Genomic DNA, 17520 nt, shown 5'->3' with positions numbered 1-17520 from the left:
ACACGTAAATGCCACATCAGCAAATGTACGGAAGTCATGTGATAAACAGATCAATGAGCTGTCAGAGCCACCACGTCACAGCGACTGATGACAACTTATCTGCAATTATTTCTTTATTTCTAAAGGCCTTCTGTCGGATAATAGGAAAGTTGGACCGATGGCTGAGACTGTGCGCAGTGAATTAATATGATAACAACGGCTTAAGAATATCCTGATCAGAATAATCAAATATTCGTTCATAAGCAAGTTTTATCTTGTGAGGCACATTCCTGCTGCAAATACCAAATATCACTCGGATCAAATTTTTCAGTTTTATTCAGCTGCAACAACCAGAGGAGAAATATTTCGAGGACATTTTTGCAGAAAACTAATGCGCATATTTATGATCATAGCTGACAGACAAGAATATTGTCATGATTTTCCCGGAAAGATAAATCGGAAATAAATTATCCTCCAAGCACCATTCAAAGAGTTTTTTTTTTTTAAATCGGATTTCTGATCAGATTGACGCAAAAATAGTTTGACAAAAAAAATAAAAGAGTGCTGCCGTTTAAAAGTCGTTTTAATGTTCAATGAGTTTATTTGCTGATTATTTGAAAGTGTTGATGGCCGAAATAAAGACTGATCTGTCATTCTGCGTCAGGGAAGAGGCCAACGCACGACCAACAACTCCACTGAAACTTGTTCGTTGATTTAATTCACAATCGTTGTTTATGGATTCAAATGATTATCAAAATTCACAAACAGGAAAAAAAAAAAAAAAATCACAGAAAAAAAGCGTTTTATCGAACTTAGCAGCGAGGACATAATGAGTGATAAAATAAAGATATATATATTTTTTAAATGTCTCCAGATATCTTCAGATATATTAAATAAAATTAAAATAAAACTTTGGTTGGTCGAATTTTTTTGTTTGGTTAAAATCATTTGTCACGTTTCTTATTGGTTTGGTTAAAAGAGAGAGAGAGAGAGAGAGAGAGAGAGAGAGAGAGAGAGAGAGAGAGATGATAACAGCTGGATCTTGATCAGAAGGTATAGTCTCTCACTCCTCCTCCTCTCTCTCATGTCTCCTCTCTCTGTTTATTCTTGATTTTCTGAATGTTGCCCTGCTTCACTTCTTACCAGCAGATCTGATTTTAATAAGGACCAGAGAGCTTTGCGGATTGTATTAAACTACATGCTTTTGCGTTAACCCTCAGCGATCCCGTGCGTAACCGCATCCATACTTTCACTATCCCTTCTATCAACACGGATGTGCAGCCTCAAGGAGAGGATATGTATCAGGGCATAATGACAACCAACCACGGACCCCCTTCCTATGAGGCCGGATTTCTCCACAACGCCTCGGCGGGCACCTCACCGGTTTACGTGCCCACTACCCGGGTCGTCACCCCCATGATCCCGGCGCTGCCTTACCTCCAGACGCCCGGCGCGTCGCAGCAGAGCAGCCCCGCGTCGAGCCACTCTGCCTGGGCGCAGCCGGGCGCTGACTCGGTGCCCTCGTACAACCACTCCCCGGTGTCTCCGCGCTTCGCCTTCTCCACCAGCCCGCCTCTGTCCTCCGGCGTGGCCACGGCCCGGGAGGCGGCAGCTTCGTACACCAGCCCGCTAAACATCTCTGCCAACGGGAGGGAGCACTACGGCGCCCGCAGCCTCAGCGGGTCGTATCACAGCCCCTACCCGGCCTACATGAGCCCGAACGTGAGCGGAACGTGGCCGGCGTCCCCCTTTGATAGCCCGGTCCTCCACGGTCTCCAAACCGGCGCTCCTCCTGGAACAACCCGACACCCAAACATAGGTGAGCAACAGGAGAATGAAATATTTATTATAGTTGCTTTTAAAGATGTTCTATAAATGTCATGCTGAAGATATTCTCCTTATTTTTTCCCTCCATTAAAAGGTGTTTTTGAACTGTCAGCTTCACTGTCACCACAAGGAGAAAAATAGACAAAGATTATTCATTTGTATTTGTGATTAATGAGGCATGGGATTAATGACGGTAATGGCCATAAAAAGCACACGTGAGCGAGGTGAAAGGTTGTCTGACCTAATTGAAAAATTATGTTGTTTTTTTTTTTAAGGCAGAACAAGAGCAAGATTATATTGGAAAAACTACATAAATATATTTTAGACACCTTTCCTTCTGCGTGGACAGCAGAAATAATCTCTTTTATAATTAAGACCCATCAAGATTAAGACAGAGTTGATTGACAGAACCCACCAGAGATAATTTAAAAGGCCCGAGATGTGATTAGAAAATAACAAATAAATCGATGTTATAATAATACAATAAAAGGACATTAAATGTGTGATATTTTACACATTATTAAGGTAAACTGTGATATAAAACGAAGTTTAACTTCCGGCGTGTTGTTTTTAAAGGTCTGTTCGTCAAATTTCTGCAGAGAGAAATTTGACTGAAACTAAAATGAAGCAGGAGGAGCGTGTTTTTTAATTATTTGTGACAGCTGATTAAAACTAAACACCAACCTGGAACATTTACGGATTTTAGAAAGTCAGCCACATGAGATCAGCCAGCGCGCTGATTTGACTTTGATTGCAACTTAGAAATAAAGTGACAAACCCCAAATTTTCTAAGTAACAGATTTATAAAACAGAGGATGACACGGAAAGCATTTTTTTCCCCTAATAAAATGTAAGTTATGTTTTGATCATGCTTACAGTTAGTTGACAGTCTTTTGAGTCTGCTGGTTTCATTATTATTATTATATATGAGCGTTTGTCACACGTGAGGCGACATTTTACACGTGAAAACAACTTAAAGTCATTGAATGAAATGAATTTATTTTGACTTGATGTGAAAAAAGAGTTCTGTATTACACACGTCTATTATATTAAACAATATTTTAACACAATTTCCTTTATGAATACAAAGAAACTAATAGGTCAGACTGAGTATTAATGACACTTTGTTGAGGTGGAGTTCATTTAATGCTCAAACTGCCTGTTTAGTAGCCACACATCCTCAGGTCAAACACAGCAACATGTAATTAACCTGTAATAAACACCTTTTCTGTATCTTTATGAATCAAAGGCTGATGATCAGAGTGGCAGGAATTAATATTTAACCGGAGCTGAATTGCTGACAGAGTTTATAGGGGTTGTGAGTTGTGTTTGACTGTGGCCTCAGCGTGAGGTCAGATTGGATTTGATCTGAAGTGTGTTAGAGGACACTGATCCTGATCAGCAGCACAGGAGTCAGTGAGCTCAGATGAAGAGGAGTCCTCTCTGTAGGTGAGGACACAGTGAATCCTGTCTCATTATTGGAGTCGTTTGAACCTCGACAGTCGGCCTCAGCTTTCTGCCCCCAGCAGTGCAGCTGGCCTGTAGCTGCAGGTTGCACTCTGGACCATATCACAATATATTGATTTTGCTTAGCTTGTCAGTTTTCCAATGACTGCGACTTGCACCTTGTGGAGTCTACTCTACTGATCACGTTTATTTGACCTGCGTTTTGTCCATTAGGCTGATGCACATCTCAACCTTTTCACTCATGTTTTCGTGTCTGCATTTGACTAATTCCCATTTTATCATCATGTCATTCACAACCTAATCTGAGAGGCCGGACCTCTATTAGACATATCCCTCATTATTAGTAGCTTTATCATATTAATAGTTGATTAATTAGTTCCTCATTTATAAATATCAGCTACTCTCTGTCTACACTTAATTCAGTTTATAAGGCGATCCTTGAATTCCCAAATGTCCTCATCTATGAGGCAAAACTCCTCAATCCGTTTGACGAAGACAGAAGAAGATCTGCTGCACCAGAGTGAGACAGATAACAGCATTGATCCACGCTGACCTCCTCATCTGATCACAGTCACACTCGACTCACAGCCCGTCTGCTCACTGATGGAGGAAAATGTCAACAGGCTTCACCTCACTCTTTTTTAATCACATCAAATCCAATCAGATCAGATCCCGGTGTTTGATTCAGTGGCCACGCAGTGAAAGTCTCCGTTGTTCTGTCGGTGAACGGGCGACGGGGAAACTCCCTCAGCTGGAAAGTCAGTTTCTTTTTCTTCTGAGTCAGTGGAAGAAGAAATAAATCACGACGAGGGCTCTTTGAACGATCCTCACATAAAATATCAGTGATAATAAGCTGAATGCCTTTCTGAGAAACATCTGTGGTTATTTAAAATCTGATTACAGTTTTTATTTATGTCTTATTTTTCCAGAGAAACATCACAGTTACTTTGATTTGATAAACATCTTTGTTAAAACTGTATTAGTAAAAAAGTTGAGATGTTTAACTTGTGACGTTCTGACTTGATATCGTCGTTCTTTCTTCAGTTCTGATCTTACATAAATTGGAAAATTAGCTACATCATTCCTCCAACTACCAGAAAACCTATTTATGATATATACTGTATGTTGTGGAAAAACGTCATTATTCTAATGTGTGTTATCAGTCTGATTGGGCCCTGGCAGTACTGACAGATTTACACTTTAGCACTCTCTCCCTGCACTGTCATGTTCACAATTAAGGGTTTTCTTGGCATCTGGGTCAACAACTGTGGAAAAAATCTAACATTTAAAAAGCACTGAGCGTAAAATGCACTTCAGCAAATACTTCTTCTTAAGACTAAGTACAAGGAACATTAAAAAATACTCCGTCACCCTTAAAACTCCTGTGCTGAAACTGTCACTGTAGTAAAAGTATGTATAATTAGCAAAATGTGCTACAAAAAGTCTCCAAAGTAAAAGTATGTAGGTGTTATACAAAGATATGTATTATCACTAGATTTGAATTGCTGACACATTAACATGTGAGCAAACTACTTAACTAAAAACTACTTAATTCACTGTTTGGGGATTTAATTTACAGAAATGCATCATATTTTATAAACTCAGATAAAAAGTGCTTTCCATCGCTCAGACAATCCCCTGTTATTATTATTATTATTATTATTATTATTATTATTATTATTATTATTATTATTAATGTTGCAACTGTTATAAATCAAACGTACAGGCTTGCACTGTATTCCCTCATTAACGTCATGCTGCGGTACGTTGAGTCTTTTATTTATTTTCTTCACCTTTGTCCTCTAAGAGCATCGCGGTGGATGTTTCTAAACTGCACCCTGATAAAGACAAACGCTGACATTTATGCAGCGGAAAGAATAAACCTCCATTCAGACACTGCAGTAAATTTCTCTTGTGTATTGTCTCGTGTTGCCGTATTGTGTTGGCTACGATTGCTGCCTGGCTCAAGGTTAGCTTGCCCTGCTGTCTTTGTTTTGCTCTCAGCCTTGGAGGAGGCCTGCATGCGTATCAGTGCCGTTCCAGTTGCACAGAGCAGATGGAGGCCAGATTTACACAACCTGCAGGAGAGGAATCGCGCAACGCCCACATTTAAATGCGTTAAATAAGTTCAACCTCACACATCTGATAAATACGGTAACCTGTGCTGTTCATATGGCTGCAAAGCTGTCACTTCCACACTTTGATGTCTCCTTCCCCTGAACAGCTAAGTGGTTCTTGGGAGATGCTCTGCAGATGAGAGGGCGAGGCATCCATAGCTATCTGAGACAGTGGGAGATAGATGTGATAGACACAGAGTCTCTATTTGAATATGATGGAGCTCTATTCCGTCTCTATTTCCAGCCGGCTCTTAATCTCATGGGGAGCAGTGAGATAAGGAGGGATTCCAGGCTGCTGTTGTGTGGGCCTGCAGGACTGTAGCATGCGCCTCCTGCTGGTGGAGACACGCCGCTGCAGTTGATAATCACCCTGTCAGGGTCTCGAAGTGCAGGAAACTGTTTATTAAAAAGAGGGTGGAAAGAATTTTTGTGGCTTAAGCCCAGCTGGAAGTTAATTTCTCTAAGATATGAGCTCAGTTTGAACCTGTGGTATGAACTGGACGTGTGTGAAGTAATCATGGAAATCATGCAGAGGGGAGTTTAAGTTTCTCTTCAATGGCTGACAACAGATACTCTGAATCGTCCTTGTCAGCTTTAATGACTTAATGTTGAAACGCCATGAATATAAGATCATTTCTGAAAAGCAGCCATGACTTCAGCTTGACCAGGATGCATTTCTTCAGTTGAAGGAAAAGTTACAAAACCACAGTGTAAAAATACTCTGTTACAAGTAAAAATCCTGCATTCGAAATTATAGTACTCATTATGCAGAATGCACTGTGTGATCCTTGAGTTGATGTCGATTAAGTTTTTACACGACTCACTGTAAGAAAAACCTCTTTCTTGTGCTTCCTCCTCAGACCTGTTCGATGACTTTGCTGAGGGGCGAGAGTGTGTGAACTGTGGGGCGATGTCAACCCCCCTCTGGAGACGGGATGGTACCGGCCACTACCTGTGTAATGCCTGCGGGCTGTACCACAAGATGAATGGCATCAACAGACCTCTTATCAAACCTCAGAGACGGCTGGTGGGTGACAGACTGCGCCTCCTTCATTTCACACACACAGTGAAGTAATGCAGTGTGTTCTACACAGGTGATACACTCACCTGCAGCGGAGATATTTCAGTTTTTTTCCTGTATAATAAAATGAATGTTTTTTTTCCGTTTCTCCTGCCTTGGACATATTTTCTATGCTGCAGTCTGCCTCCAGGAGGGTGGGCCTGTCCTGCACCAACTGCCACACCACCACCACCACCCTGTGGCGACGAAACGCAGAGGGGGAGCCGGTCTGCAACGCCTGTGGCCTCTACATGAAACTCCACGGGGTGAGACAGAAAGTGCATCTCCGACACTGCTGTAATCTTGCATATAACTGGTTTTATACAAACATTTTTACCCCAACTTAAAAGTTTTACACTGAATCTGAGAGGAGCTTTGCAGAGAAAAATACATAAAACATCTAAATGCATCAATGTCAAGCAAGTAAATATATATTTTCGAACCATATTGTTGGTCAACTGCATACCATCCAGTGATAATATAACTCTAAACTCAGAGATTACGACATGTTTGATTTAATGGATTAGGTTTTAAGTGCAGGTCTTGAGGACAAGATGCTATTATTTTCCCTTTTCTTCTCGCCAGCCTCCATAGATGCTACACACATCTTAGTTCAGCCTGCTGTTTAGACTAAAGGTTATTCCTCCGTCTTGGCGTCTTCACAGGTACCACGACCCCTGGCTATGAAGAAAGAGGGGATCCAGACCCGCAAACGCAAACCCAAGAACCTCAACAAGTCCCAAACTGGTGAGGTTCAAAACCACATGTGCTTATGACTCACAATTATTCTGTCTACGATAAACAAAATGTAGGCAAGGAAAAAATCATTTCTTTGCTCCACAGGGACCCCAGGCAGCGAAGGGACTCCAGTCACGCCGAGCAGCACTCCCCGTGCCTCCACCGCCACGGAGGAGCCTCGCCAGATAAAGACGGAGCCGGACACTCACAGTTTGTACACACACCACAGCGCACATGCACAGGTTCGTCGCCTTCTTACTCAAATTTCAGAGAATATTTACATCCAAAATGTCTTTTAGAGCCTTTGATTGTGATGACGAAAGAGATAGAGGCTCTCATTGCTTTACAGTGTGGAGTCTTATTTTGGACTTCTCACCATGTCCTCCTGCATCCTTCTAGATTTCAGCCCTGCCAGCTTACATGGCAACTCAAGGTGGGGCCATTCCTCTCAAGATGTCCCCTGGGGGCCACAGCGGATCTTCTGGCACCAAAGCTGAACCCTGGAACAACCTAATCCTGGCCTAGAACCCAAGATCTCAAACCGACCTACAGTTTAAACTCTCCTGAGAGACGATGGTCTCCAGACAGCAGACTGCCGCTCTGGATGCAGATGTTCCCGCAGCCTTCACACCGCACAGTGCCTCCAGTACAACGCTCTGGGACAAATATGTGGGCGCCACAACAGAAACGGAGATCTTAAACAGAACTGCACAGATGCTGCGTGTTCAGTCACAGCAACGGAGGGCAAGAGCAGCACTGTGATGACACACACAACAACTCTCGATATGAAAAACTGCAACAAGTGAAGAACTGTTTATGTCGCTGTCACCTTTTCTAGCGGTGCAGGGGCAATAAGTGTTTGACAAATGCTGGCAAGTAATGGTCAGACTTCTTTTTATTCCAATATATTTGTCTTCAGCTTCATGTTATTATGGACAATTTTCCATACAGTGACAAAAAGTGAAGAGTCACAGCAGCACATGCTAATGTTAGCACCATGGAGGAGTTGCAGCGGGTGTAGTTAAAGGGTCAGTTCACTTTAATAAGAAAAGCAACAACTGTGTATTTCCACACTCATAAGTGGTATTTACTTGTAGAAATGCCTCCACAATGCAATTGGGGTGAATGGAATTTTGTTTGCGGTGCTGAAAGCATTTAAAATTATGTTTCAACGAGTCAAAAGTAATCCACAGAGCTCAGTGTGCTCAGTTTTCAGTGTTTTGCGTGTTCAGCAGATGATCGTTCAAAGGTGGCAGATCTGTGGAGCGTCCAGAGAATCTGCTAAAGCACTTTGCTACGGAGGTTTTCAAAAGGTGTCAATCGACTGAGCACCACACACAAACATGCAGTCCAGTGTAATTTCTCGCTGCATCTAATTCTACAAGCTGATCGGGAGCATTTCTTCTAATCTTACTGTAAATAAGAGACAATTGCTCAAGACAGCCATCACTCCTCAACAGCAGTGATATGACCTTCAGTAAACAGGACCTCCTTCTCAGTGCAATAGAGGCAGCTCCCTGTTGGCTTGCTGCTTCTGGATCTGTTGCCTGAACTGCGTGCTTTTGTCCTTTTGATTTAAAGTGTGAAATGTCAGTATTGACACCTCTATCAAAACAACTACCTATGCAGCAAGTATGAATGTGGATGGAAGTCATAGCACGTAGCTCCCTCTGCTGACACAACTGCAGAAGTGCACCCAGAGGAAATCTTAATACTTAAGAGCCTTTCCAAAGCTAGTATTTATTATTACAGGCACAACCTCAAGCCGCAAAGTTATCATCTATCAGCTGGAGGTTGTTTGATGAACTTTATGGAGTATTGTATCAACACTGTAGAGTTTGTCAGCAATACATAATTCTTTCATTTGCTTGTGAGGAGCATGAGGTCGACATGTGCAAATGTGGGATATCGCCATGTGTAATTACCAAGATAACAGATATACAAGTATATATGTAAAAACTCCACTCCAGTATAATTGTAATACACCATTTGTGATATATTGTAAGTAAAGACACAGTGAGAGATGGACATTTCTCAGTGTGCACTAACACTACCTGATGCCCTTTCCTCTGTGTGCAACTGTAGCTCGACTGAGGAAACTAATAAAGACAAAGCATTTTGACATAATGCAAATGGTATGTATGATGTAAAGGTTTGCTGTCATTCATTCTGTTCCGAATGCATACTAAACATGCATTTGTGACACATTTAGTCTTATCTTTCTCATCATCTTGGCAAAGAGTTCAGTTATCGGACACCTTGAGGAGTGTTTGAATCTTTTTCCGAAAACTGTATCCTTCCAATTTGTAAGTATTGTTTTGTGAACTTTCCAACGTCTTTGATGAAAAGCTGGACGGTGCATTGATTGAAGTCTTCAGTCAGCTTCTCCCTGATGAACTCTGCATATTTGTCCTGGACCATCTCCTTCCAGCACTGTTGAAATGTGAGTCTTATTTGATCCTGGACGGCGTCAGATTCGTGTGAACTAAAAGCATAATTGAGTGCAAACGCTTGTCCTTTTTCTAAACATTCCTCAAAACTTGCACTTTTTTCTGAAAGCAGAGCTTGTGCTGCTTCAATCATGGTGTTCACATCCTGTGTGAAGATTTTTGTCTTGTCTTCTGGTAAAATACTATGCATACCTTTGAAGTAACTCTTCCAGTCTTGAGCCTGTACGATCGAGGGGAAACTCACAGATCTCAGGAGGTGTTTGATGGCAGAAAACAGGTTTTCACATAAAGGACTGATATCAGTGCTCTTTTCAGCTGCTTTAATGTAGCCCTCGTGGTCCTCAGTCTGATGTATATAGTCCACTTGGCTGTACTTAACGTCCCTGAACAGATTTTCTTTAGTTCCTTTGAAGCCCCAGCATTTCACATAACCGATATGAGTCTTCACTCCATACGCACTCCACCACTCCTGAGCTCTCTGAACCAGGTTCAGCATGCATGGATCAGTGTTTCTAGCCAAACATGGGCTGTTCATGGTGAAAACATACACCTTCCAGTCTGATGAGACAGCCTCTGAGTCCAGAAGTTCCTGGGTTTGTTTGATAATGATGTCCTCGCTGTGCTCTCCATTGTTGTAATTAGGATAATAAGGCCCATACATGACGATCTCCTCCTGCTTCTCAATGACGGCCCACGAATGCTGCTTATCTTCTGCACCACATTCGTCAGTTATGTCACGGTGAAACTGTAAGAATTTCTCATTGACCGAGGCATTGAGGAAAATGTCATCGTTGTTTTGTCTGAGCTTGAGATGCTCCAAGACTCTGATCACAGAGTGTTGTGTGGAAGCCCAGGATGATATCTGCTCCAATAAGCTCTCAGTGTCAGTCAGGTGTTTGGTGCCTCTTCTGTTCACACAGGCTTCAGGTGCACAGGAGTGACCACAGCTGGTCCTGTAACACAAAGGTATCTCATTGTAAGACACACAAAAACACCGTGCTTACAGAGGTGTCTCAAGGGTGCGTTTCAGAAGTTATGAACACGACACATTGCAAACACTGACAAAAAACTAGCATTTGCATTTTGGAACATAGCACAGCAAACTTCAATCTGCTCTGCCTAGGTTGCATAATGTATTTAAGTGCCTGTTTATTGGCCATCCACTTAGCATAATGTTAAAAAAACAGGCTTGAAGCCGAAACAGAGGCTTCAGGTCGAGGTTACGCCCCTGAGACGCAGCTTGACAATAGTTTGACAATAGTTTGCTTCTTGCAGAGAGTTAGATAAGATCAATACCACTCTCACGTCTGCCCGCTAATTATGAATCTGCAGCTAGCAGCCTGTTAGCTTAGCTTAGCATAATTAACTGCAAAAAGTAAAAAAAGGTACGATAAGGTAAAGAGTATGCATTGAGAGTTATGATAATATGGGAATATACGTATATCATATAAAGCGTTTAATATGACTGTAATAGTGACACCCTGAGATTGTTGTGACATGACTAATGCCAACAGCAACTGTTTTACCTGTGATACCTGAAATACCCTCTGACCTAAAACAACCCAGGCACTTTAATCAACCAGCAGTTTTCTTGCTGCGACACATTATTTACGACTCCAGGTTCACAGCCTTTATAAACAGATACTGAAACTGTTCTTCAGTCAGCACTTACTTCAGCCTGTCAGTCTGAAATGTGTCCAGCAGGGATTTCAGTCTCACCAAACATTTCTTTGAGCACAGCGGAGGCTCCTCTTCGTATCCATTCAGCAGCGGGCGCTTACGGCTGAACCTGAATAAAAACAGGCCGATTAACATGCAGGATCAGAGGAGCAGCAGGTAAAAATGGAGCAAATTGGATGACATTTTGGTGGTTTTGCTGACTTCAAGGGCCTGTGTAAAGCCTTGAGCTGTTTGAGGTGGAAAAATGTCAAAGTCAGACACCTTTTAGGACACAAGGAAACTTTTCTTCACTTCTCTTTCAGGTTTTTGTCTGTTAAGAAGCGAGTGTACTCACGTGGGAAGCTCCATCAAGACTCCACAGCCCTGCAGTTCAGGAAACATTCAATTAATATGTGTCTTTTCTCAGGTAGGGTCAGTCATGTGGAAAAGCTCAGCTGATCACAAGAGAGACTGCTCCACGACAGCAGAACGGTTACACTCTCAACGTTTAAGCCCAGACAAGTGCTGTTTGTGGCGGTCGACTGAGCTCCTCCTCTTGGTACTGCTCACGGCCATGTAGATATTACCTAACTTATTCCGCTGAGTTTCAGCATTGCCTCGAGCAACCAAGCTGCACAATGTGTGTGTGTGTGTGTGTGTGTGTGTGTGTGTGTGTGTGTGTGTGTCATTAACTGTCTCATGACATCCTTTTTTTTCAGTTTAGCAATTCCCAGAAGTATGCAGCAGACATCGATCACAGCCAAGTTTTCCTTTGAAGTGCAACATGTGACCGTTTAATTAAAAAGAGTAGATGATGAATGAAAACGTATAAAACGCTCATGTTTGACTTTATGAGCTGAAGTCATTCAAAAAGTGATACACACACTGTGCAGGAGGTTGGCTTTGTGCCCCTTAGCGAAACCCATTAAACTCTAATCACATAATTAGTCCGGTCTTCACGAGGCTTCTATGATCCCAATGACAGCGTGTGTGTGTAAACTACATTTTTGATGCACTTCATCCAATAGCTCATTTGTTAATGTGTTCGTCTGAATGGGAATTTGAAACTTTATTTATAAAGTTATTGCTTTCATAAACACACTTCACCCTTTGTGTTCAGAAGGTTTCAGTTTGGTTTTATTTTAGCACAGGCCTCTGCGATCACTCTGATGAATGAAATATGAGTGCAATAATCACACAGGAGCCAAAATACAACAGTTTATGTATCACATCAGACGCGTTTATGAGGCTGTTTGAGCAAAACTGAACTTTTCTTTTCTGTCTGTCCAACATTTCCCTAAAAAAAAAGACACACAGCAAACGTTGTGGGAGTCACCTTTGTGTTTTCTTGTGGTTTCTGAGAAATGCAGCTGATTGAGGTAAACAAACACAACAGCAAGTGAACGCATGTAAGGAGACTGTTGCTACAAAACAGAGCCAATGCAGAGTAACACGTTAGACAGGATCTGGGTGTTACTCTGTGTCTGCTTACTGAAGGAGTAACAGTGGAGCAGGAAGTATTCAGATCTGTAACTCAAGTAGAACTTCTCAAACGAGTTCCTGGTTAATCCATTGATTATTGACGCCTTATCAATGTTTTTGACCAACCAATTGTCCAGACATCAGAATTATCAAAAATCACTAAAATAATCTATACAAAAAGGAGCAAATTGTCATATTTGTGATGCTAGAACCACTGAAAGAATTCTCAAAAATAGCTACCAATTAATTTTCTGTCAATCGACCAATCAATGAATTGACCAATCATTTCCGCTGTACTTGTGTATACGGTTGGGTAGTTTAACTTATAACAAAACATGATATTTTATAAGTGCTTCATATGTTTTGTATGCAGAAACAATTATATGTAAAGTGACTAAAGCTAACTAAACCTGAGACTGAAATATCTCAATAACTATAAAATGTGTCGATGTGAAATTTTGTCATGATAGTCATTGTTTTTCAGTGGATGAATCCTTTCTGGTGATCCCCTGACTTGTTCTCTAGCGCTACTATGAGGTTAACATTTGTGGTTTTGAGTGAAATGTCTCAACAACTATTAGATGGGTTGCCATACAGTTTGCTACAGAGAGTCGAGTCCTCTGACTTGACATCCAGCATCATCAGGTCAAAAGTTTGGGTTCATGACCAAATACCTGCAAAACTATCGACATTGCCGTCAGCCTCAGCTGCACTTTGTGTTGAATCAACTAAAATGCTGTACACGGTCAACATTATACTTGCTATAAATCACCATGTAAGCGCTGTCATTGTGAGCATGTTAGCATACTGATGTTAACAGAAAAGACCTCTTTCATCACTGTACAGTACATTTCTCACGCTGATGACACACTCTTTGTGGATGCTTGTGGTTGCAGTGTGTTGATAACAGGTTTTTTTTTTTCACAGCAGACGTTTGAGTCGTAATAGCACAGGTGCAACAAATTACACTGACGATGGCTCTGTTCAGTTCAAGTGGTCCAGCAGGCCATGCCACCTGGCAGTAAGGCACAATCCCAGGGCTCTGAACTGCCCCACCTGAATGGAATGGAGCCTTTTTCACAGCAGCTTAGAACAGCAGCTCTACAGAAGGTCTGTTTAACACCGAAGGCCAAACTGATGGACGATTAAATAGACTTTGTTATGATGTCATGTGGTTGATTCTTTTACGTTCTCTCCTGTAATGAATCGCGCAGCATCTTCAGTGCTTCAGAGTAGTGCAACCCGTGATCTCCACTGTTATTGGATTTGTTAGTGAGCTCAGCGGATCCTCATTAACTCCACAACCATCAACATAATGGTCTTAGCTAATTTGTCTTGTTGTTGTTCAACCAACAAGGTGCATAACCTGCAGCGGCTGACTGAATGTGAGCAGGGTCTCTAACATCTCAGCCACTTTAAATGTTATCCTTTGTGAAGTCCTCTTCACCAAAAACTTAGGGATCTCTTTGTATTTTTAGGTGAGCATATAGAGCCACTAGTTCAATTACAAATTTCAATACAGCACACTGACATTTTATCTGATATTTTCCCTCATCAGCTTCATTGATTTTTGTAAATATCTGCTTATTCTGAATTTGATGCCAGCAACAGGTTTCAAACAATTTGGGGCAGGAGCCACAAAAGATGGGGGAAGTTGTGGAATGCTCCAAAAACACCTGTTTGGAACATTCCACAAACAGGTTAACTGGCAAAGAATCAGCTCAGCTTTACTCACACTCAGCAGGCTTTACTCCTCAGGTAGAGCTGTGCATGAGCTAAGACACCTAATCTGAACTCCTTATAAATGATCTTTTCAACAAGCAATTCAATCAGTGTTCCTATGGATGGTCATAACAGATAAAATTCATGTTTTGTACTCATCTGTACTATACATATGTTCTACAAAAATGTTTAGAATAATAATAATAATGATAATGATACTCTTTATTTATATAGCTTTTTAAAAAACAAAAAACAAAAAAACACACGCAGTTTCAGTGAGAAAAAAAAACAAAACAAACATAAAAGGCTAAAATATACCAGAATGCTAACATTGGATATGGTCATAATAAGGACGAAATATTCCAAAACAGATAAACTCTGGAAATATTCATTCATTTTCATACTTTTCCAGATAATGTGCAGCACACACGGTGTCCGACCGCGTCTTGGTGTGAACACGGTCTGCTGGTCACATCCAACAGGTGTCTCCACGGGATTATATAAGTTTAATTAAACAGGTATGGTTCACCCTATGGATAGATAAATGACCAATCAGAAGACGCGCTGCACTGGCTGTCCGCTGAGGCGGGGCATCACACCAGACGCTCTGGTTGCTCATTGGAAGCTGCGCGCTATGCCCATGACTCGCCAGCCAATCAGACGCGTCAGTCGATCTGACGACGCTCGTAACAGAAGCCGCGTTCTCTCCGCGCTGCTGCCGGTGTATCTCAGCGACGCAACGCTTTGATGGGGAGCATCTCTCCGTGTTCACGCATCAGTTTGTGAGAGTAACAGCTGGATCCCTGAAGCAACATGGACATCCTGAAGTCACTGGGCCACCCGGAGGAGATATTCAACCTGTTTAAGTTTAAAATGGGCGGCTGCAGTGCCGTCATGCCAAAGTTGGATTATGTGAGTAAACCCGCTTTTTTGAAACTACATCCTACAGAATACCGAGAATAAATATGTCATGTGAATGTGAAGACAGCGGCCACATGAAGGCTGGTTGGATGCACGGTTGCAAGCACATAGTGTTCCCCTTTTCACAGCATCGGCACGGAAAACCACACAGGCCTGTTAGCGAGCAGGTCTGCACAGAGCACACAGCCAGCATCGTAATGGACTGTCCTACATGGTGCTCAGTGTTGCTCCGTCATGAGCCGATGGAAACAAGAGGCAGCTAGTTGGACTAATTAGATCTGTGCTTTTCTCTCCTGTGTTGGCTCAGATGCGCTCGGGCAGATCTGACCATTGACTCGGGATTTGCGTTACATAATGAGCTTGGAGGGTTCAGCAGCGGGAGGAGATGCTGTGCGCATGTTTGACAGCTAATCCCACTTTTTTAACACCAATGTGACCCAGAGAGATAGAGAGCCTGCATAGACTCCAACATGGTCTGAGTCTTTACTGGGCCTTAGGTTGGCAGCTTTATTAAAGGGCCCAGACACAACTGGGCTACTGTCACATCCATATGCTGTGGCAGTGATTCTGTCAAGTGATTCTAGTCATATTTCAACTTCCCATTTATTACAATAAAATCTGTAAATAAGTCTCAGACTGACAGACAAAACAAACTGGCACTGCATTTTGACAGTCAGGCCAATGCAAAGGATTCTGCCAGAGTCACTTATACTTCAATTGGCTTATTACTTAGATAGATGTTGTCACCTTACCTGTGAATTTTATTAATATCTGGGCAAAGCATCCATATTTTCCCCTGTCACCCATGCAGTGTCAGGGGATCTGACAGGTGACAGATTTTACTGTAACACCTTGTTGTGGCAACAATCTTAGCAACTGGTGAGAAAAGCATCCAGTTCCACAGCACCCCTGGTCTTTGCAAGGTTTTCTTCAAACCTCCTTACCCTCATAAGGAGGAATGAGGCCCTGAAAGCGACTTCATCAGGTTTAGGTGCTACAGACTTGGCACGCATGAAGTGGCCTGTCTTATCCGAACATACAGTTTTTCTTTGCAGGCAGAGAAATCACCTTCTCCTCCCTCCATTACACACAGATGGCTGCACAAGCACTTCTCTTATCATGCTGCACATTGTTAAATGGAAACATACTGAACTGAAAACCATATTTACACAGCAAGTGAAAAGCCACTCCATATTAGGTGACATCACCATTTCCTCTACAACCTGTGTCCCACATACATCTGACTGTGTCTCCCGGCAGTCTAACATGCAGCTATCAGGTTAAAATGATCCTGTCTATTCATTTATTCTCTTGTATATTTTATCATTTACTGCATAGGTTATAACTCTTCATTGTGAACATTTAATTGTAATAATTACACCAACAGATTACACTGACTTCATATTAATTTGCATGTTCTCCTCCAAGATCATAAATACATCAGCGCTCTGTCATTATATCTCTTAAGACAGTATGCCACAAGTATTGCAGTATTTATTCTATCTTTGCAGTATGTGCAGTAAATGCTATATTAAGTTACTGCTAATGCAAACTGCGCATTTCCTACTGTTGCAGCTTCACATTAAAAGCATTTTACCTGGCGCAACATGAGTTGACTTTTATTATGAAGTACTTACAGGAATGGCGTTGTGTTTGTCAGTGAGATAAACACTGCTACTGTTCAAACATGCATCTGCAAAACAAGACACTGGTCAGTCAGTGGTTTGAAATACTGCGTGTAGGAGCAGCCACAGCTGAGCTGTTAGACTGTCAGTGAGGTAACAGACTCCCTGCGTCCTGCTGTCTGCAGCATAAAAACGACCATAAACGTCAACGGTTGGTGTTGCTGCTCCAGTATTCTGTGACCTGCAGCATCAAACCGCATTTGCTGTTGCCAACATTAACTGCAGGCGTCGCCAAATCAACCACGACTGAAATTTGTCGACTGGACTGGAAACCAAAACATACCCAAGTCCCCCAGTCATGACCGTGAAACACGCTCATGAAGCTGTGAGCGTGTGTGCAGATCATCAGCACGCAGCTCTAATTCACTCTCATGTGTTTCCCATTGAAAACACTGCAGTATCTAACTCTAACA

At 42.0% G+C, this 17520-nt stretch overlaps 2 protein-coding genes across 2 annotated transcripts in view; both read left to right on the top strand.

Annotated features, from left to right (window-relative positions):
• Positions 1-1275: 1275 nt before the first annotated feature.
• On the top strand, positions 1276-7713 carry gata4 (GATA binding protein 4). The gene is made up of 6 exons (XM_076756576.1): positions 1276-1798; positions 6251-6417; positions 6591-6716; positions 7116-7197; positions 7294-7430; positions 7588-7713. Exons 1-6 carry the CDS (start codon positions 1276-1278, stop codon positions 7711-7713), a joined length of 1161 nt encoding a protein of 386 aa, XP_076612691.1.
• A 7389-nt stretch (positions 7714-15102) lies between these two features.
• Positions 15103-17520, top strand: part of fdft1 (farnesyl-diphosphate farnesyltransferase 1) — a 7024-nt gene continuing 4606 nt past the window's right edge. The window contains exon 1 of the mRNA XM_076755982.1: positions 15103-15413. Within this exon, the coding sequence (XP_076612097.1) occupies positions 15315-15413 (99 nt within the window). The 5' untranslated portion in view covers positions 15103-15314. The remainder of the gene's footprint in view (positions 15414-17520) is intronic.

This window comes from Chaetodon auriga, chromosome 18 (genome assembly GCF_051107435.1).
Source record: "Chaetodon auriga isolate fChaAug3 chromosome 18, fChaAug3.hap1, whole genome shotgun sequence".
Taxonomy (NCBI): Eukaryota; Metazoa; Chordata; class Actinopteri; order Chaetodontiformes; family Chaetodontidae; genus Chaetodon; species Chaetodon auriga.
Note: the sequence above shows the minus strand (reverse complement) of the source record. Positions and strands in the feature narration are given on the sequence as shown.